Source organism: Periplaneta americana, chromosome 9 (assembly GCF_040183065.1).
Source record: "Periplaneta americana isolate PAMFEO1 chromosome 9, P.americana_PAMFEO1_priV1, whole genome shotgun sequence".
NCBI classification, from domain to species: domain Eukaryota; kingdom Metazoa; phylum Arthropoda; class Insecta; order Blattodea; family Blattidae; genus Periplaneta; species Periplaneta americana.
In genome coordinates this window covers 111,337,951-111,361,413 of record NC_091125.1, presented here as the reverse complement: position 1 = coordinate 111,361,413, position 23,463 = coordinate 111,337,951, and the positions used below count along the sequence as shown (strand labels likewise).

Sequence of the window (23,463 nt, the reverse complement as noted above, 5' to 3'; positions counted from 1 at the left end):
AAAAATGTTCTTCAAACCAAGAACAAGAAGATGAAATCAAGGATTTCATAGGTAATAGGCAAACGTCCACCTTACTAACATAATCATAGAAGAAGCAGCCACTAAATCACAATAATATAACACTTCAATATCCAAAAATCCAGCAGTTGAAGAATAATGAACTAATATTTCGGATAATCACACAGGTAAGCATAAGCATCAGTCATGGCCTTCTCTGTTTAATTTATGTGTATTCCATTTATTTTAATTTACTTTATCTCAATTTAATATAATTTAATTTAAATTAATTTATTTTATTTCATTTTAATTGAATTTATTTTATTTTTATTTTATTATTATTTAGTTTATTTTAATTAATTTTAATCTGAGTTATATTTATTTTCTATATATCCTGATTTATTTTAAATTCTATTACTTTAATATAATTCACTTTAATTCTATTTAATTATTTCCTTTTAACTTATTTCAAGTTTAATTTATATTTTACTGTAATATTAATAATTTTCATACTGCAATTTAATTTATTTCAAGTTAATTTTATTTTGTGTTGGAATTTGTATTTGACATTTTTTTAAATCATTAGCTTTTTATATTTTTTAATATTATTATTTTATTTTCTCTTTCATTTTTTATTTTTTTACTTTTCTAATCTAATTTATTTTAATATAATTTAATTTATTTCTATATTATATTAATTTAATTTAATTAATTTTATTATATTTACTTTATTTAAATTTAATCTGTTTCAATTTTATTGATTTTAATTTAATTTATTTTATTTTATAGCATTTTATATTTATTTGATTCAATTTACTTTAATTTATTTTGACTTAACTTTTTTTAATTTATTTTCTTTTAATTTAATTTAACATAAGGTAATTTGTTTTATTTCATTTTAATTTTGTTACATTTTATTTCATTTATTTTAATTTAAAATAATTTAATTTATTTTATTTTGTTATTTATTTTGTTATATTTCATTTACTTTATTTGAATTTAATTTGTTTCAATTTATTTCATTTTTATTTATTTTATTCTTATTTCTTTTAATTCATTCTAATTTGATTTAACTTAATTTGTTTTAAAATAATTCTATTAAATTAAATTTATTTCATGTTAATTTACTTTATTTTATTCAAATTTAATTTAATACTATTGTATTTATTTTAATCTATTTCAATTAATTTTAATTAGATTTACTTTTATTGATTTTATTTTAATTTAATTTATTTTACGTTAAATTATTTTATTTTGATTTATTTTAATCTAATTAATTCCCGATTTCGTACGATTGCACTTCTTTCTAGCGTTATTTTCTGACCTACCGAAAAGCTTTCAGTCTCTAATCTTCGGAAATAATGGCGATGTCGAGGAACTGGATGCGGTGTTGTATTCTCCCTTGACTCTCTTTGGATACAGTAGCATCAAACTGGGAATCCTGAACACAAGCTGGTTTTCCCGAAAAAATTACCCCTATTCCGCCAATATTCTCGCCACAATACTCCACCGTATGTGCATTGAGAACAGAACTGATAGCACCGGTGAATAGAGCTCCTCGAACTCTATCTGTAGTGCAAAGGACAACCCACTGTCCCCCAGCATTTGGACGGTAGAGGTCGGCAAAGTTTAAAAAAATGCCAATTTTCACATTCCAAAACAGACTTTACACCAGTACAACGATGGGGCTAAAACACCCGCCCTTTTAACTCCACCGTATATACAGTGAAAACTAAGCTGATAGCACTAGTGAATAGAGCTCCTCGAAATCTATGCGTAGTGTACAGGACAACACTCTGCCCCCAGCGATGTTGTCGGCAGAGGCCGGCTAAGTTTCAAATAATGGTCATTTTGACCTTCCAAAGCAGACTTTACACAAGCAGAACAATGGAGCTCAGATACCCACCCTTTTAACTGTAGCATCCCCGCATGATTACTACTAATCACCAGTAAAATCGAGCAAATCCATGCCACTTTTTTCTAGCCTTATTTTCTGACCTACCTAAAAAGTTTCAGTCTACAATCTCCGGAAATAATGACAGTGCCGAGGAACGGGATTCTGTGTTGTATTCCTCCTTGACCCTCTTCGGATACAGTAGCATCAAAATTGGGAATCCCGAACACAAGCTGATTTTCGAGAAAAACTCGCTTAATTTATATTTCTTTCATTTTAATTTAATTTATTTTATAATAATTTAGTTTGTTTTAATTGATTTTAATATAATTTAAATTAAATAATTTCCGAATTCCTATGGTTTCAAAAATTACACGATACGTACGAATGTTCGATTTCTAACAAGTATTTGGAATCATAAGTACTCGAATTCGTACGATTTTATTAATATTCGAATTCGTACGAATTTTCAAATATCTGAATATTTGGATTCGTACGAACTTCCGAATTCAAATTTTACGGTCCGTACGAGTTTTTTTAATTCGTACGATTTTTTAAATTCATCTTATGTAGGAATTTAAAATTCGTACGAATTTTCTATTACGGTTGAATAACAGAATTCGTACCAATGTAAAAACGTACGAATTTCGAAAATATACCATTCTTCGATGTGATTCAAATTTTCGTATCTCTACGATTTTTCGGATTCGTACGATTGTGCACATTTTCGAATACGTACGAATTTCCGAAAGTGTGTTTTTAGATTCGTAAGCCTTTCAATTCGTGTGAATTTTCGAATCGGTACGATTCTACTTATTTCCTAATTTGTACGAATTTTAGATTATTAAAGTGTATTTGGATTCGCACGAATTTCTGAACATGTACAGATTTTCGTATCCGTACGAGTCTTCAAATTCGTGAGAATTTACGAATTCGTACCAGTGCAGTAATTTAGATTTCGTAGTATTGTCGAAAATGTATAACGAATCCACGAAGACAAGATTACGAACGTACGAATGGACAAGATTACAAATGTACCAATTGACCAGAGTATGACTGTACAGAAATGAGAAGAGTACCTATGTACGAATGGAGAATATGACGCATGTACGAAAGAACAAGTGTATGAACGTACGAATGGAAAATTGTATGACTGTACGAAAGGCAAACGTACGAATGTACAAATACAAATGTGTACGATTGTAAAAATGTAAGATTGTACGAATGCAAAATTGTAATAATGTACGAATTGACAAGTGTACAATTTTAAGAAAGGGCAAGTGTAGTGAACGAATGTACAAGTGTACGACAGACAAGCGTACGAATGTACGAACGCACAAGTATGCGAATGTACTAATGTAAAATGAATGAATGTACGAATGTATTAATGTACAAGTACGAATGTACGAATGTGCAAGTGTACGAATGTACTAATGTACAACTGTACAAATGTACGGATGAGAAGCGTACAAACCTAAGAATTAACAATAATGAATGTGCGATTGGCATGTTTACGAACGTACGACTGGGCAATACGAATGTACTAATTGACAATATTGTGAGTGTACGAATTGATAATGTACGAAAGAATACAGTACTACTGTATGTAGAATCGTACGAATGTACAAATGAAAAAGTGTACAAATGTACGAAAGGGAAATTACAGGAATGGCCTTATCTACCATGTATACGAATGTACAAGGGTAGAAATGTACGAATGCAAGTGTACGACTGGACAAGATTACAAATTTACGAAAGGAAAATTGTGCGAATGTATCAATATAAAATTATGCAAGAGCACGAATGACGAATGTACGAATGCACAAGCGCACGAATGTGTAGTGTAGTGAACGAGTTTACGAATGTACCAATTTAAAAGTGTTTGAATGTACTAGTATACAAATGTACTAATGTAAAAGTGTACGAATGGGCTACGAATGTAACAACGGACAATAACGAATGTAAAATTAGAAAATAGATCAACTATGTAAATAAATTTTAAAAAAGAGAAAATTGAACAAAATTAAAATTTCCAAAACAAAAAAAAAATTCAAAAAGAAAATTGAAAAAAAAATATATATATATATTTCAAAAAAAATTTCAAACAAGAATATCAGAAGAAATTAAAAAAAAATACAATTAAAACAAATAAAAGAAACTCAACAAACTTCTTTTCGAAAATCATTATTTGTTTTTTGAAAATTTTCTTTTAATTAATTTCTTCTGAAAATTATTTTGTCTAAATTTTTTTACTTTTTAAATTTTTTTATTATAACTATTTTTTATTCCTTTTTGAAATTATTTTTGAAATTTAATTTTTTTTATATTTTAAATTCTTTAATTTGTTTTAGTTTCTTTTAATTGAATTTACTTTATTTCAATTTAATGTATTTGAATTTACTATAATTTATTTTATTAAACTGTATTTTATTGTGTTTCATTTACTTTATTTTAACTTAATTTGTTTCAATTTATTTCATTCTTAATTTATTTTATTTTATTACTTTATTTTCATTTAATTAGTTTCAATTTATTTCATTTTAATATAATTCATTTTAATTCGTTTTACTTTATTTTAATTTGATTTACTTAAATTATTTTCTTTAAATTTCATTTGACTTAAATTAATTTCCTTTATTTTAATTTAGTTTATGTGTATTCCATTTACTTTAATTTACTTTACCTTAATTTAATATAATTGAATAAATCTTAATGTATTTTATTTTTTTTTATTTCACTTCACTTACTTTATTTTAATTTGAATTGTTTAACTTTATTTCATTTTGATTTAATTTATTTTCTTTTAATTCATTTTAATTTGATTTTAATTTAACTTATTTTATTTTAACTTTATTTGATTTATATTACTTTATTTTAATTTGATTTATATTTATTTACTATATCTTGATTTATTTTAAATTTTTATATTTTAATATAATTCATTTTAATTCTACTTAATTATTTCCTTTTAACTTATTTCAAATTTAATTTATTTTATTTTAATTTAATTTTTGGTTGGAATTTTGTATTTGAATTTTTTTAAATCAATAGTTTTTTATGTTTGTTGATATTTCACTTTATTTTTTTCTTTCATTTTTTATTATTTTATTTTTCTAATTTAATTTATTTTAATATAATTTAATTTATTTCTATATTATTTTAATTTAATCTATTTTATTGTATTTTATTTTAATTTGATTTAATTTAATTTATTTTGACTTAATTTATTTTAATTTAATTTATTGTATTTTAATTTCGTTACATTTTATTTTCTTTATTTCAATTTAACATAATTTAACTTATTTCAATCTTTTATTTCTTTTCTTTGTTTCATTTACTTTATTTCAATTTAATTTGTTTCAATTTATTTCAATTTTATTTATTTCATTTTTATTCATTTTAATTTGATTTAAATAAATTTGTTTTAAATTAATTGTATTAAATTAAATTTATTTCATCTTAATTTACTCTATTTTATTCAAATTTAATTTTATTTTATTTCATTTAGTTTAATCTATTTTAATTAATTTTAATTTGATTTATTTTTATTGATTTTATTTTAATTTAATTTACTATATATTAAATTATTTTATTTCAATTTATTGTAATTTAATTAATTCCCGATTTCGTACCATTGCATTTGTTTCTAGCCTTATTTTCTGACCTACCGAAAAGATTTCAGTCTCTAATCTCCGGAAATAATGGCGATGTCGAGGAACGGGATTCGGTGTTGTATTCCCCCTTGACTCTCTTCGGATATAGTAGCATCAAAGTGGGAATCCCGACACAACCTGATTTTTGAGAAAAAATTACCAACCCTTTTTCCACCAACATTCTCGCTGTCATAATTCTGCTGTATGCACAGTGACAACAAAGATGATAGCACCGGTGAATAGAGCTCTTTCAACTCTATCTGTAGTGTAAAGCCCTACCCTTTGCTCCCAGGCATATGGATTGTAGAGGCAAGCAAAGTTTCAAAAATTGGTAATTTTGACATTCCAAATCAGACTTTACACAAGGAGAACGATGGGGCTCAGACACCCACTCTTTTAACTGTAGCATCCACGCATGTTTACTACTAATCACCAGTAAAATCGAGCAAATCCACTCCACTTTTTTAGCTGTATTTTCTGACCTACAAAATAATGGCGATGTCGAGGAACGGGATTCAGTGTTATATTCCCCCTTGACTCTCTTCGGATACAGTAACATCAAAATGGGAATCCCGGAGACAAGCTGATTTTCAAGGAAAAACTACCAAGCCCTATTCCGCCACATTCTTGCCACCATAATTCCGCCATATGTACAGTGAGAACAAAGTTGATAGCACCGGTGAGTAGAACTACTCCAGCTCTAGCTGTAGTGTAAAGGAGAACCCTCTGCCCCCAGGCATATGGGTGGTAGAGGCAGACAAAGTTTCAAAAATTGGTCATTTTTACCTTCCAAAACAAACTTTACACAAGGATAATGATGGGACTCAGACACCCACCCCTTTAACTGTAGCTTTCCCGCATGTTTACTACTAATCACCAGTAAAATCGAGCAAGTCCATTGCACTTTTATCTACACTTATTTTTTGACCTACCTAAAAGGTTTCAGTCTCTAATCTCTGGAAATAATGGCGATGTCGAGGAACGGGATGCGGTGTTGGATTTGCCTTTGACTCTCTTCAGATACAGTAGCATCAAAATGAGAATCCCGAACACAAGCTGATTTTCGAGAAAACACTACCATTACTCTGCTATATGCACATTGAGAACAAAGTGGATAGCACAGGTGAATAGAGCTCGTCGAACTCTATCTGTAGTGTTAAGGACAACCTTGTGCCCCCAGGCATAGAGGCCAGCAAAGTTTAAAAAAGTGATCATTTTTACCTTCCAAAACAGACTTTACACAAGGCAATGATGGGACTCGGACACCCACCCTTTTAACTGTATCATCGCCGCATGTTTACTACTAATCACAGTCAAATCGAGCAAATCCATTGCATTTTTATCTAGTCTTATTTTTTTTTACCTCCTAAAAGGTTTGTCTCTAATCTCCAGAAATAATGACGATGGCGAGTAACGGGATGCAGTGTTGTGTTCACTCTTGACTCTCTTCGGATACAGTAGCATACAGGGGCATATTTTGCGGGCTACCGGGGCTACCTGCCCAAGGAAATTACAAAAGAAAAAGTTTATAATATAACATAATGTAATAATTTTGTATTATTAGTTTTACCATAGTAATTAAAATTAAAGTAATTGTTAGATATATTTTGTGTAATAATAGGGTCAGCGGTAGCCCAAACCCTTTAACCAGTATACGCCACTGGTAGCATCAAAATGGGAATCCCGAACACAAGCTGATTTGCGAGAAAGAACTACCAAGGCTATACAAAGCCCCTTTGGAAAACGTATTATGTCTCTTTCTCGTGTTCAATTTTACATTACCTCATTAACGTGTTTCGGCCTGTTAACGGTCATCTTCAGAACTGGTTATTGCTGGTCTTGGCGCTTTTTGTTTGTGTTTCCTATGGGGGTGTGTTTGGTGTAGTGTAATGTGGTGTCAAAGAGTGTGTGTCTTCTGAAATTGAGTTGTGTATTGAGAATTTCATTTGGATGTGTTTTTGTGTGTCTATATATTTCGTATTGTTCTAGTGTGTTTAGTTTCTGGCTTTTTGGTTGAATGTGTAGAATTTTCATGTCTGTGTTGATGTCTCTGTAGGTGTGGTTTGCATTTGTGATGTGTTCTGCCTATATGGAAGTGTTTTGTAGTTTTGTTATGGCTGTGATGTGTTCTTTGTAATGTGTTTGAAATCATCTGTCTGTCTGTTCTATGTAGTTGTTGCAGGTGTTGCATTTGAGTTTGTATACGCCTGTGTGGTTGTATTTGTTTGTGTGTTGAGATGTTTTTGTAGAGTATTATTTGTTCTGTATGCGATGTTGTAATTTAATTTCTTGAATGAGGTTGCAATCTTATGTGTGATTTTGTTTCCGTATGTTAGTGTGATGTATTTTTTGTGTTTTTGTGTCTGTATTGTATTCTTATGCCTTTTGTGATTATGTTTTGTCTTTCTTATTATGTTGTCTATTATGTTGGGGTTGTGTCCGTTTTCTTGTGCTACGTATCTGATTGTGTTTAGCTCTTCTTTGTAGTCATGCTGGTTCATTGGTATGTTGAGTAGTCTGTGTACCATTGTTCGGAATGCAGCTTGTTTGTGTTGTGTTGGGTGATTGGATGTGTTGTATATGTGTGTTGTTGTTGGTTTCCTGTATACTTTGAATGTGTGTTTGTTGTCGACTTTTGTTATTGTGACGTCTAGAAAATGTATGGCTTTGTTTTTTCAATTTATAATGTGTAGTGTAGCTTTGGGTGTATTTTGTTTATGTGGTGATGTAGGTTTTGGATCTGTCTTTTGTTTCCTTTGCATAGTATTAGTATGTCATCTACGTATCTGTGCCAATATATGATGTTGTCTGCGTGTTTGTTGTCTTTGTTTAGTATATATGTCTGTTCTATGTGGTGTATGAATATTTCTGCTAGTATGCTGGATATGGGTGATCCCATGGGTAGGCCTTCAGTTTGAGTGTAATATTTGTTATTGTATGTGAAGTAGTTTCGTTTTGTGATGGTGTCTGTGATGTGGATGATTTCTTTAATATGTTCTTGTGGTGTGTTGTTGTTTTTGAGCATCTGTTCTAGTATCAGTAGTGTACCTTTTATGGGTATGTTTGAGTATAGGTTAGTTATGTCGAAAGTTGCTAATGTTGTACTGTGTGGGATATGTTTGTCTTTTATTTTATTCACTAGGTCTATGTTGTTTTTTATTGTTGTCTGTTTTTCGAATTTCATGTTGCTTCTTATGATTTTGTCCATGTATGTGGCTAGTTTGTGTGTTGGTGCATTCCGATGATTGACTAATGGTCTAATGGGTATAATTTCTTTATGTATTTTCGGTAGTGCGTTTAGTTTAGGTGCTACTGGTTTGATTGGTTTTAGTTGTTGTTTCATGTTGCTTGGAATTGTGTGTTTGTTTTTGTTTATTGTGTTTTTTATTATGTTGTGGTGCTGTCGGCCAGGTTGGCGTAGATGGTATAGTGCTGGCCTGCTATGCCTGAGGTTGTGGGTTCGATCCCGGGCCAGGTCGATGGCATTTAAGTGTAATTAAATGTGACAGGTTCATGTCAGTAGATTTACTGGCATGTAAAAGAACTCCTGCGGGACAAAATTCCAGCACACTGGCGACACTGATATAACATCAGCAGTTGCAAGCGTCATTAAATAAAACATAACATTTTTTTTATGTTGTGGTAGTCTGTTGTGAGGTCGCTTTTGAGTTCTGTGATGTTCTCCTTGAAATATGTTTCTATTTTATTGTGTATGTCTTGTTTGTGTAGGATTACTGTGCAATTTCCTTTGTCTGCTTTGATGAAAGTTAAGATTATTTTCCTGTTGTTTTGTCTTCAAGGTGCTTATTGTTTTATATTCTTATGTGTTTGTTGTAGGTTTGTTTATTTTGTTTATGTTTTTATTATGTCTTGTCTTATGTATTCGTGATGTTGTCTTTGTGTGTTTTATATTGCTGTTTCTGTGTTTATGATGGTTTTTATTTGTTGTTCTGTTCCTGTATTATTTGGTTATGTTGTGTTTTAATCCTTTTTCTAGTAATCTAGTTTCTTTGTGGTTGAGTGTTATGTTGGTTGTGTTGAATATTCTTGGGTGGAATTTGTGTTTCGTGTTGTATGTTGTGTCTTTAGCATTGCTAGTTTATTGTTGTGTCTTTTTTTTATTTTCTGGCTTATTTCTGTAATTATTTTGTTTGTGTGTTTTATAACCTCCTCAAGTTCTGTGTAGTGTAGAGTGCGTGCTAATTGTAAATGTAGTTTGTAGGCATTTGTTTTATGTTGATTTTTTGTGTAGTGTAGGTGTTTAATGTTATTTTGTATGTATGTTCTTTGTGTTGTGGTTTTTGTCTTTTGTACTGGGTATGATGCGTTTTTATGTTGATTTCTGCGTATTTCGGTGTTAGCTGTTGGTTTAGGCAATCATGGTTAAAGTATATGTGGTGTGATGTTTTTAAGGCTTTTATTCGCTCTGACCTGTGATGTTTTTAAGGCTTTTATCCGCTCTGACCTGTATTTCTGTTTTATATGATTCATCTTGTCATCATTAAACATCTTGATACAGTGTTAAAAGTTATGTAATCAAGATGTATAATTAAAACCCCTCTTCTGCCAACATTCTCGCCCCCATAACTCCACTGTATATACAATGAGAACAAAGCTCATAGCACCGGTGAATAGACCTCCTTGAATTGTATCTGTAGTGTAAAGGACAACCCTCTGTCTCCAGGCATATGGGCGGTAGAAGCCGGCAAATTTAAAAAAAATGGTCATCCTGATCTTCCAAAACAGACTTTTCTCTACACAAGGAGAACGAGCAGGCTCAGAGACCCGACCTTTTCACTGTAGCATCCCTGCATGTCTACCGTTAATCACCAATAAAATCGAGCAAATCCGTTACACTTTTTTGCAGACATTTTTTTTCCTACCTACAATATTTCAATCTCTAATCCCCGGAAAATAATGGCCATATCGAGGAACGGGATGCGGTCTTGTATTTCCCCTTGACCTACTTCGGACACAATAGCATCAAAATGAGAATGCCGAACAGAAGCTGATTTTCGAGAAAAAACACTAAGGCTCTATTCTGCCAACATTCTCGCCTCTATAACTCCGCCGTATGTGTAGTGAGAATAAAGCTGATAACATTTTAGACTTCAAAAATACTGTAGTGAATAAAGTTTTTTCCTCAAATGACCTTAAATTTTGCACATGAGGTCATAAATATGTTATAAATATAATAATGTATTTGAGCACAGAGGAATTAGCAAAGAAGATGTTGGTAGAGAAAAAAAAAAAGAGAGTCCTGGCAAGAAAAAAGGAATATATGCAAGGTTCACATTTTAACATAAAGTATGCTTATCAGTCCACTCTCTCTAGATACACATTGTTACATTAAATTTTGACAAAATAGTTTGAGTATATAGCACTAGGCATACTTCATAAAAGCAGAAAGACAAATAAGTATCTCACAAATAAAGGTCAAAATGCAGATGGTCAGACTATGTAGGAGATTTCAAATTTAATGTCCTTTTGAAAAAAACCGAGGTTTCAGTGATCGCTCATTTCTAATCTCAAAATATTGGTATAGCTTTTGTCTACATTCTGGTATAGTATTTCAGCATTATTCTGAATCACTTAATTTTAAACATACAGTAAAATCCCTCGTAACCAGCACCCAAACAACCGACAATACCAAAACAACAGCACTTTTGGCTAGGCAAAAAAAAAAAAAAATTAAATCTGCCACATTGTCACAGTCTGGGCCATCAGTGTTGCCACATTAGGAAGTTTGCACGAACTTTCGTTTTCAGGGAATATTCAAACCTAAAATTAGTGCATTATTTGTGACGTGTGATGTGTATTAATGAGAAAAATCCACACAGTTTTTTTTATGTTTATTGAGTTATGAACATGTGATAGACAAATAAACTTCACATGGCTGCAGTTTCAACATTTGGCAACATGAAATACGAACCTTTTTTTTTTTTTTGTATATATCAGTATTTATTTATTTTTTTTTTTTTTTGTATATATCAGTATTTATTCAATTATCCGGCAAAATCTCGTATCCGGAACTAGCTGGTGCCTTTGGTGCCGGTTAAGAGGTATTCTACTGTATTATAAGCAATAAATAAAATATCCAACACTTACTCATCACTCTTCTGTTGGCTGTTTTCTCAAAAGTCAGCAAATCTTTTATCTTCATCTCTCTCAATGTCATCACCACCATCCTGTTGGTCTCTTGTATTTCATCACTGTCTACAGCACCAAACTCACCATCGCTGCTTCCAGCTCTGTTACTACCTTCCAGATTATCCAGTGTTCTTATCTGCACAGAACAACACATTTTACCATACTGTTGTGTATTTTTTTTACAGAAAATGAAATTGCTGACCAACTTGTCATGAAAAGATGAGCAATAATATAAGTAAATTATCCGAATTCCACAATTATATTATCCAAATTCATCATATGAGAATATTAAATAAATCAATGACGATCATAATTGAAGGGTTAGGGAGTAAAAGATAGCAAGCACCATGACAGTAGTTTTGAGAAAAGCACAACATAAGTTTCCTAATTTTTATATTGAAATAGAAAAAGTACAAAATGAACATAGAAAGCAGACAACGTAAATTACTGAAATAGATGTTAAGTGCATTTTTGAAGCACTTAATAGTATGTATATTCATAACTTTGTAATTTATAGTTAGTGATTACTGTGTTACCCTTTTTTTACATCAAGCAGCAGTATACTTATTGACATGTTATTCATAAACACAAAGACTATGAAATTAAATAAAAAGGACTACTCTTTAAGGATCTAGTACAGACATGCTCATGGTGGTCATATTGCCAAGTGGGCACCCAGTGCAACAGGCAGGCTGGCACAGGAAACCTGTTGTACATATAAACGGACAGTGCCACTCACTCAAACTATTGTAACGTAGTAGTAACATCACTGGCAATTTGTAACATGGATATGTCTACTGATACAGTATGTAATAACTTATTTAATCTCATAGAGATAAGTTCAACATGCTTTTTCTTCTCCTCTACCAGTGGATTACAGCTACAATATCAAGAATACAATTAAAATTAAAGGATCATGCCACAGTAAGTGATCACTATGCAGTGAAAAATAATTTTAATCTTATGGTTGCTTGTTATATGTCAATTGAAAGCCTATTTCATGTAGTTTGAAGATATGTGAATCATAACAGCTGTTTCCTTTAGGCTTGCCACTTTCTTCATGATTATTTATGGCAGTCAAAACAGTCAACAAAAGGAAATTCTTGCCAGTTACGCAGTTGCATGGAAAGTTGCAAAATCATTGAAACCTTTTAGAGATGGGAAATTTGTTAAAAAATGTTTAATAAATGTGGCTAGAGTTATGTCTCCTAAACAAAACTAACAATATGAAAACATCAATTTGTCTCGTCGTACTACAGGAAGAAGTATAGAAGATATTTCATATCTGGTGGATGAGCAACTAAAATCTAGTAATCCCAATTCATAGCGCATTCACTTGCTTTAGATGAAAGTTCGGACATTACTGATACTGCACAATTGGTGGTGTTTATTCGAGGAGTGAAAGATACATCAGGTCAGGAATATCTGCTTGATTCGATTTCTATAAAAGGGGGAACAACTGGAAAAGATCTTTTCAAAGCATTACATCACTGCTGTTTCGAAAAATACAAATTGGATTTACACAAACTAATATTAGTTTCGACAGATGGGGCTCCTGCTATGGTTGGAGAAAGGAAAGGTTTAATAGAAAGGCTGAGAAATTACTTAAACAAAAAAGGCGTAGGTGAAACATTGGCATAAACGTAATACGGCGAATGCCAGTAGGGGAAGTTATCCCCACCTGCGCCGCTCGGCACCTCGCTCGCATGCTCTCTCTCTCTACTGTCTCTCTCTACTATCTGTCCCGCTTCGATGGATCACTGCCTACCACAATGTAATACGTACAAACAGGGACGCATTAGACACCTACCACAATGTAATAAGTACAATCGATGGATCACTGCCTACCACAATGCAAGAACTCCATGCTCCTCAGCCCACCACATGTACTAACACAACACAAACAACAAAAGTGGGCATTAGACAACAGCATAAAAAAACCAAAGGGAAAAACAACACTCACCTGTTAACTTCGCACTGCCCCACTGTCCAATGCACACCATCAGTTCGGCGTTAATTTCATATTTTTCCTACAGGTTGGACACTCGTAATGACTAGCAAGTAGTCCATGCTCCTTACAGTACCTTACCGTATCCGCCTTCAAATTCTCCCTGCACACTTTGAGGAAGAAGTACACGTCTTCGGTATGGCTCATCACAACACGTGGTTCCGTCTGTACACGAAGCTGGACACGGACACAATGGAGCTCTACCAGCGAGCGTTAACACTTATGCCACCCCCGCAATCAACCCCTACCAAGTTACATTTACAAGCCCGCCACTTCTACCCTCGGTCATTGTCCCCAGCGCAATTCTTCTGCAATATGTTATGGCAGTTCCCTTAAACATAAATACATTCATTTTCCCTTCTACCCCCAACTCGCCTCGGTAGCCGAGAGGTCTAAAGCGTGACCAAAAAGCGTGCGTTTAGCGTTTAGTTACGAACTTACTTGGATCGAACCTTACCCTCTGCGAAGTTATAAGAAAAAAAAAAAGAGAGAGAGAGACGAGAGGCTGGAGAGAGAGAAAGGGAGAGGGAGAGGGAGAGAGAGAGAGAGAGAGAAGAGGGGCAGACAGGACGAAGTTCCTCTTTTGGTTCATAGATGTCGCATCTTTTTGTTCCACTTTCCTACACTAGATGTCCCCCACCCTAAACCCCTGTTTCCGCTCTTTCCCGCTAGAGTGTGTGGTGAGCTTGTAGGGGAAAAGTGGAAAGGGGTCGTGGGCAGAGCTTAGCGTTCGCCGTATTACGTTTTTCCCGAAACATTAAAAACTTTTCAATGTATAATACACCAATAAGCACTATGTACTAAACCAATAAACATGAAAACTATAATGGACGTCATGGTAAAAATCATAAATAAAATAAAATCAAAATCTCTTAGCACATCACAAGTTTCGATAATTCCTGTAGAATTTAGGGGAAGGATATGAAGATCTGTTATATCAGTGTGAAATTAGGTGGTTGAGCAGAGGTAAAAGTCTAGGGTGGTTTTTAATTTGTATAACACAATTTCAGACTTCATGAGGAAAGAGGTATGTTGTTTTAACTGGTGTAGGTATTATTTATAATATTTTATTATTCGAAAATAATTAATTCTTTGATAATTCTTTACAGGACAAGCTAATTTCCTAACTAGAAGACGAATATTGGGTCAATGACTGGCTTTTCTTGTAGATATATCAGAGCATTTGAATAGCAAAACCAGACCATAGTACACATGTACAATCTGAATAAATCTTTTGTGTTAAACTAGATATATTGGAGAGGAAATTTAATGGATGCTGACTGTTATTTTTTTCCTTGTTTAAATGCACAATCCAGTGCTTTGTCGGTAGACAGCTTGAAGAAATACACTCACATGCTAAATAAATTTAAAGTTGATTTTAAAAATAATTGCTTTAAAGATTTCAAAAAGTTGGAAAATGAATTTATTTCCCAATCCTTTCGCCATAAACATAATGAAAACCAGTTTGGATTTACAAATGGATCATAGATACCTATACAGACAGACACTTTTCTTACAATTAAATGTGAACGCTTGGAGGGTATAGAAATATATAAATGTGTCTGTCAGTCAAAATATACCCGCCATAAGTTGTTTGCTTCAAGAATTGCTTCTATGTTTGAATCGACTTGCATTTGTGAGCAATTCCTTTCACAAATGAAACATGTGATATCTAAAAACAGATCCCGAATAACTAATGAAAATCTTGTAGCGCAACTAAATATAGCCCTGACTGAAACTGCTCCAGACTTCATAAATTTGCTCAGTCAGCATGGATCTTAAGGTAATTATCATTTATTTTTATACCATCTTTATGTAATGAAATGTGTACAATTAATTTAATTGTAAAACATTGATGAAAGCATGCTCAACACATGGCAGAGATAATGTGTGTTCATACCTTATATTATGTTCCTATTACAGTTAGCCATACACATGAAAGGGGCAAAGTACATTCCCCTACCACACAAACTCTCCTCTGTGTAATGGATAGTATCTCAAGATCTGCCCACCACTGCTCTATGTGATGCACGGGACATCTGGAAGCATATTTATGGTTTTAGTAAAACAGCAGATAAATGCAAATGGAATACCGGTACTTTATATATGTACTTCTAACTTCATATATGAGTCATTCCACATCAAATCGCATAAATTTAAACTCGAATTGACTTTTATGTCTCTGATTTAGATAAAACAAATTTTACACAGTTTACTATGGATTGAAACAAGAAATACGTGTTTTATTATTGTTGTCTATCTCGATTATTGTAGTAGATATGTGTTATCAAAGATTCTGAAATAGTTCGCACATCATTATTGTTAAACGTGATTATCTCCACTAATAATCACCACAGAGGTTTGCTCTTTGTCTCAATTTGAAGGTGACAATACATACTTTGTTCTTCGCATAATAATATAAAATATAAGTTTGTTAACTTAAAAAAAAACATTTAAACATATAAAAATATGTGTTAATGGCAGTGGTTTACTTTAAAATTACAGAAAAAAATCCTTAAATATCTTTAAATTATTTATTATGCAGCCCGCATAAGTATTGTTGCAACATGATATGCAGGTGCAGCTGCAGATGAGAGCTGTGTGACCACTCTACACTGTTCTATGGTCAGAATATCACTCTTTCACGTAATTTATGTAATATAATACTGTATTCAAATATTGTTTTTGTAAAATATACACTTGTAAAAGTGATAACTACAGTTTACATAACACTGTACTTTTAAAACTGATCACCTACAACCAATTCTATTTAATGTCCACCACTTTACTCACACTTTGAAGTAAATAGTTCTTTATTATGGCCTAAGAATGAAGTTGTAAGGTATGTCGTACCACTTTTGCTTCTTGGTACCTTGAGTAGAAAATATTGCTATGTTTTTTTTATATTCATTAATGGTAAAAAATTTAAAAGTAATATTAGAAATGTTTTTTCTCAGCCCAGTTATACAGTTTCCTTGGTGTTACAATAGAGTCTATACCGGGTTGAAGAGTAGTTGTCATGAATTTTAAATGCTTTACAGTCACAATCATGCCGTGGTATGAAAGAAAAATTTCACAACCTCGAGCGGGATTCGAACCTGCGACTTCCTGCACTCTGGTCAGGCGCTCTACCAACTGAGCTATCGAGTTCGTCTCACGCTGAAGGCTTGAAATTATCCTTTCATACTGGCGACTCTGTTACAGAGTACTGCCCATAGCATCTGATCTAGTCAGCATTGCTCATGGGTGGGAAGAAACATTACAAATGTAATCTTCATCTTACGATATTGGATGACGTATATACGTCCGTTGATGTGACATATTAATGAATTTTAAATGCTTTACAGTCACAATCATGCCGTGGTATGAAAGAAAAATTTCACAACCTCGAGCGGGATTCGAACCTGCGACTTCCTGCACTCAGGTCAGGCGGAGTTCGTCTCACGCTGAAGGCTTGAAATTATCCTTTCATACTGGCGACTCTGTTATAGAGTACTGTCCATAGCATCTGATCTAGTCAGCATTGCTTATGGGTGGGAAGAAACATTACAAATGTAATCTTCATCTTACGATGTTGGATGACGTATATACATCCGTTGATGTGACTAGCTTTCATAGCAAGCCGCTTAATGGTACCTCCAATACCATCACAAGCCCCTTTTCCATGTGATGTAGTGAAAAAATGTCACTCAACAAGGATCCTAGACTCATCTTCGTGGTAACATACGTTGGAAAAATTTGTTTCATTCTTGTATTGGGCACTCGGTCCATTGGACATGTAAACTATTTTGTTTACAAATTCCAATTCCTGCTTCAAAAAATGTATTAGTTTGGTCTGGAAAAGATGTACAGCACTGGTATCATGTTTTAAATGTTCTGAAATTACCAACAAAATTATGTTTAATTTCATTATTCTCTTTGTAGTACGCGACAAAAAGATAGATTGTGGCCTGATTATTGGTCCAATGGATTCCCTGTTGCGAATCTTGGACAAAAGAAGTATAATTTTCTGAAAAATCATATAGAAGTATAATTTTCTGAAAAATCACATATCACCATGCACTCTCCAGACACTAGTTTTTCATTGTGCTCTCTTAAAAACAAATTTTGCTGCTGTGCTATAAACGTGTGATGCAGTAAATTTAATTGTTGGACAATTTAGCTAGGAAGTCTTCAACTGGTGACAGCAGGGTTTCTACATTTGTTCGATCCACTGTAACCCATTGTCTATAGGTAATTTCTTCTACTGACTATTCAAAGAGTTACCATAAATGCTGTGTCATTTTTTCAGTTCTTGGGCAAGCATCACATTTCTTTAAATAACAGTTGGATGATGGAGGATTGCAGATCATTTGCGACAAAAACAGTCTTTATAATTAGTGAGAATGAGTTCTGAATTTGCAGTGAGACGAGAAATATTAATCCATCAAGCATTAATTTAACATTTTCATGATGAGCACAACACAAACTGCGTGCGTGCCACTTGTTCCAGGGAGTACACAGTCCTTTGGTTTGAGTTCGCAAAATTTTGAAAACCCTATTTTGATATCCGGATATTGCTCTTTGAAACACTGGTATGTTTTCTTAAGATTACATAGTATTAAATCTTTTCTGTTTGTGAACTCTCTTTCCAATTTCTTTAACTGAAATACAATTCTCTTTATCAGCCATAAGCCTCCTTACATCACCAGAATTATAAAATTGAACAACCTTCTCATTTATAATTAATGTTCCTAAACTTTTTCCCAATTTATGATGAGTAGCCAAAATCTCCCTTTCTGCTGCTACTTGTTTAGAAATTCGTATCATGTGAGTGGCGACATTAAAATGCTGTTGAATTTAGGACAAACTATCAAAAATTGTTAATATATTTTGTATTTTGATATTTCTGTCGTCTGTTTCATGGAAGGAGCCTATTAGTTTCTGTATTTATATCTGAATTATTTGAATTTTCAGCTGAAGTTGAGTCTTCTCTGATATGAAATATTTTATTTTTAAGTGAATCTGTAACTTTCTGCATTTTTTGTTTTGGATATATTTCTTAGATAATTTTTTCTTCTTTATTGGCGATTCTCAATCGTCATTAAGCTCTCACACATCTCCAATAAATTATTTTTAAAGTTATTTCTTACTCGAAAGCAATCTGAAACCAATGTAGTTCTATGTAAAATATAATAGATTATACTTATATATTTTTTTTTAATTTTTTAAGTAAGCTGTTATAAAAAAATAATTGTTTAAAAAGTGATCCTGTAAAACAACCTCATTAATAGAACAATTGATATAATTGCCCATTTGTTCCCATTTCAAATAACACCAACACTCAACATCTATGATGCATAGAATCTTAACAATGAGCATTTTCATACTGCATTGCGCATGAATTTGTCATATAATTAAATGGGTATAAATAGTAAAATATTAAAGTATGATCCCAGAACAAATTACAGACCTCTTATTTTGAACTGCAGAACATAATTTAGAAGATTTAAGTAAATACTAAATGGTCACGTTTCGTACACAGCTGTTTGATTTGACGTGGAATGACTCACATACAACACAACATGATACTGTACCTATTTCGAAAGTCTTTGGAATTATTGTTAGATATTAAAGGGAAACTGCTAAGTGTTGGTAGGACATTACATGCTTTTAGAACTAGAGATTATCTGTTTATAGTAACACCGCATCACTGATAATGTCTTTCGTTGCCTCCTCATTACTTCCTCTCGCTGTGGCTATCGCAGCTGTATGCTTCGGTGCGCGGTCTCACTCAATCTGTGCCTTCCGACCCAAACACACCATCAGTAAATTATTTGCACAGCGACTTCTTATTCGAATAGCATTCTAATATCAATGCAGTTCTACGTAAAACATTTCAAAGGATATAATGGTATTTTTTTCCTTTTTTAGAAGTAGGCCCCTGATATATAGAACATATTTTAAAAATATAACCCCTAAAAGGGGCCCATTTTATGTTTTGACTGAGCACTAAAAATTAGTACATAATAGTGCAATTGTAGCACTTTAAAATGATATAAATACGAAATTTCTATGATTTATAGAATCTTCAGTATAACCATTTTCATAATACGTTGCACCCTAATTTACGGAAAAAGTAATATTTAATAAATGACTAAATACTTGTGCCCGCCCGAAAAAACTGCACATAGGTTATTTAATTTAATCAATAGAATATATAAAAAACTGGAGCAAATACTAAGTTCTCATGATCTGTGGAGAAACTTCCGGGCTTATACCGTGTTGTCTTGGTGCTAGTAGCTGACATTCCGACCGCTGTGCTGTGGTCATCCTCAGAGCAGTGGATGACCGCAACACAGCAGTGGAAACATCAGCTACTAGCACCAAGACAATGCAGTATAAGCCCGGACATTTCTCCACAGACCATGTACACTAGTTGCGGAAGTCTACGCCAACACTAAGTTGTCATGTTTCATAGGTGTTTGATTTGATATGGAATTACTCATATTATCGTGGAAAAAGGAAAGGCAATTTGCCCAATGTAGTAGGCTACATGCTGGACAATTCCATGAAAAGGTCAACCTGTACCCTGAGTCATTCCATGTCAAAACAACAAAGTTTCGAATTAAAATCGCCTTTGACCTGTCAGATTTTGATTGAACTTACTATATCAAATGACCTTACATAGTTATGAATGGAAATCTGAAGATATTTTTTTGTTTTCTGTTCAAAAGTTATTGACTATTATTTTTTATCGAAAATGCTGCATCCTGAAGTAAATTAATTATTATTTATCATTTTCTCTGGAACCAGATGAGACATACACCTGACCAATGTCTCATTTTAAAGCTCTTTCACTGGATTTAATATGTGTAACATGACAGGGGTTACAATATAAAAATTGTTGTTAAACAAATACAAGTTTTAAAAAATCACAAAACTACTTCGTACCATCATCTTACACCTCGCAGTGTTCCATTTTGGGACCATAATGGGATCAGATGATATAAGTGTCGCAGATCTTTTTGGCATTTGTGAGGAAAGAGAAAGTTAGCGAGTGAGCCTTTATTGTGGTGTCCTCTGCAGGAGTGGGTCAAGCAATGGGCTGGGGTAGACGGGGAGGAGCAACGATACTAAAGGAAAATATGCTCAGTTGCTTAGAAGAAATTGACGTGTAGGCGAGATGCCACCGATACTTTTTAAACTAAAATATTGTAGGCCTACTAAAATGGGATGAACAAGAGAGATCGTTCTCAATGTATACAGTTTTGAGGAAATAAGCATAGTAGTAAAAATAATATACAGAGAATAGCAGAGGCAAACAAGGTCTCTAACAAAGGTAAAGAGGAATTTGTCTGAACAAAAATAACATGAAGTTGAAGGTACATCAATGAGTGCATCAGGAAAGAAACAGTCGATGGCAAAAGACCACTACATATACAGGGTGTTAAAAAAATACGGGGCATAATTTCAGGTATGTATTTCCCACATGTAGACAATCAAAATAGTTCATTACAACATGTGTCCGGAAATGCTTTATTTCCGAGTTATGGCCTTCACAACATTGAAATTCACCGTTTTTCTTTCCGCAGGTCGTTGCCGTCAAAGGAGACATTAAGAGGGCACTCTGACAGTTCATTCCGAGGCGAAGGTTACATTCAGTGTTGTGTAGGCATTAGACTGTGCGACATATATTCAAATCAAGAGCTGGCAGAGATACACTTCATGCACGGTAAGGCGGACGGCAATGCTGCGCTGGCTCGTCATTTGTACCAGGAGAGGTACCCACAGCGACAATGTCCAGATCGGAAGACATTTGTACGTCTCCATTACCGTCTGTGCGAGTATGGAAAATTTAACTCTCCTGGTTTGGGAAGGGGACGACCAAGATCTACAACTTCAGAAGTACAGGAGGAGATTCTGGAGGCTGTGAACATGACTCCTTCTATCAGCACACGAAGGGTAGCATTGCAAGTCAATGTTCCTCATACAACTGTCTGGAGACTGTTGAAAGAGTATCAATTGTATCCTTATCATTTGCAACGTGTACAGGCCCTGTCACCAGCAGATTACCCTGCACGAGTTAGGTTCTGTCAGTGGTTCTTGCAGCAGTGTGGTGTAAATCCGAACTTTCCTGCCTTAGTATTATTTACAGATGAAGCACAGTTCACACGAGATGGCATAACAAATTTCCACAATCAGCATGTATGGGCATATGAAAACCCACGTGCAACTGTTCCATCTCATCACCAGGTGCGGTTCTCCCTCAACATGTGGGCCGGTATCATTGGTGATCGATTAGTTGGACCCCATGTACTTGTAAACAGACTTACTTAAGGGGACAGGCGTACACAAACTTCCTGGAGAACCCCATACCTCATGTTTTAGAAGACACTCCACTGATCAATCGTCAACACATTCACTTCTTGCATGATGGCACTCCTGCACACTTCAGTCGTATGGCTCGCCGGTACTTGGATCGAAGGTTTCCTGATCGATGGATAGGTAGAGGTGGCCCAATTGCTTGGCCTCCACGCTCACCTGATCTGAAGCCTCTCGATTTATACTTGGGGCCATTTAAAATCATTGGTTTATTCGTCTCCGGTGCCTGATTTGGAATCCCTTCGGAATCGAATTCTGGCATGTTCTGAGGACATACGCAATACTCCTGGAGTTTGGGATCGTGTTCGCAGGTCAATGAGACATCGATGTGAGGTCTGTATTCAAGCAGGAGGTGGACATTTTGAACATCTTCTGTAATGACAACGACCTGCAGAAAGAAAAATGTTCCAGTGAATTTCAATGTTGTGAAGGCCATAACTCGGAAATGAAGCATTTCCGGACACATGTTGTAATGAACTATTTTGATTGTCTACATGCGGGAAATACATACGTGAAATTATGCCCCGTATTTTTTAAACACCCTGTATTGATAAGTGATGACTGTGACAAATGCGTGATACGATGAACGATTCACAAATTCTATCTTTTGCACAAAATTTCTCTTACAATTTCGAAGTTCTTACCCATTCTACGTGAAATCACTCATCACTGATTGGGGGGCACTAGTTTAAAGAGTATTTTAAGAGAGTTAGAGTTCAAGTGTAAGAAGATGGGGAAAAATAGAAGTGTTACTGATCCAGAGGTAAAGAATATCATCCCTATTAGTCATAAAGTTTAGAGAGAAAGGGTGATCCATCATCTATGGGTAAGATAAATGTATAAATAGCAATCACAATGATAAAAGGATAGGATGAAGATCATAATAACAACAAATTACAATGAAAGCAGTAGTGATAGTGTAGTGAAAAAAAAGTTCTAACAATAACAAAATGCAGTCTGTAACGTTTTATTAGATTTGGTGCTCGTGACTTATTGGCATTACAGATCTATTTACACGAGTTCTGAGTGTACTCCTACTGTCACGGCGATTGGCAGACGGGTATCAGTTGGGGGTTGGAAAACAATATGCAAGGTGGATAGTGACTCACTTCTTTGCTTAACATTTAAAATTTCAGGGGTCAAAAAGATCTGCGATACTTATACAAGGAGTATAAGTTTTATATGTAAGAGGAAATAACCAGCATATCTCATCTAGCCTTTGACAAAAGTGTAGCATTGGACAAATCTAGCTGACATATTACCGGAAGTTTTAAACAATATGAAATTAATTTCTATTTTTAGTATATATTAACTCAAAAAATGTATTTAATTTACAAGAACAAAATATTTCTTTTATCAGCTTACCTCAAAACATTAAATACATGTAGTATGTCCGA

At 33.6% G+C, this 23,463-nt stretch overlaps 1 protein-coding gene across 3 annotated transcripts in view; it reads right to left on the bottom strand.

Moving 5' to 3' along the window:
* The window catches only part of LOC138706389 (uncharacterized), a 129,469-nt gene that overhangs the window by 76,998 nt on the left and 29,008 nt on the right, over nucleotides 1-23,463 (bottom strand). For 2 of the 3 annotated variants that reach the window (XR_011333975.1, XR_011333974.1), the window contains exons 2-3: nucleotides 15,603-15,741; nucleotides 11,653-11,830 (exon numbers count right to left, since the gene is read on the bottom strand). Coding sequence is in view for 1 of the 3 variants with exons in the window: in XM_069835625.1 (XP_069691726.1) it covers nucleotides 11,653-11,830 (178 nt within the window). In the remaining 2 variants the exon portion in view is untranslated. The remainder of the gene's footprint in view (nucleotides 1-11,652; nucleotides 11,831-15,602; nucleotides 15,742-23,463) is intronic. The other variant, XM_069835625.1, reaches the window with a different exon arrangement.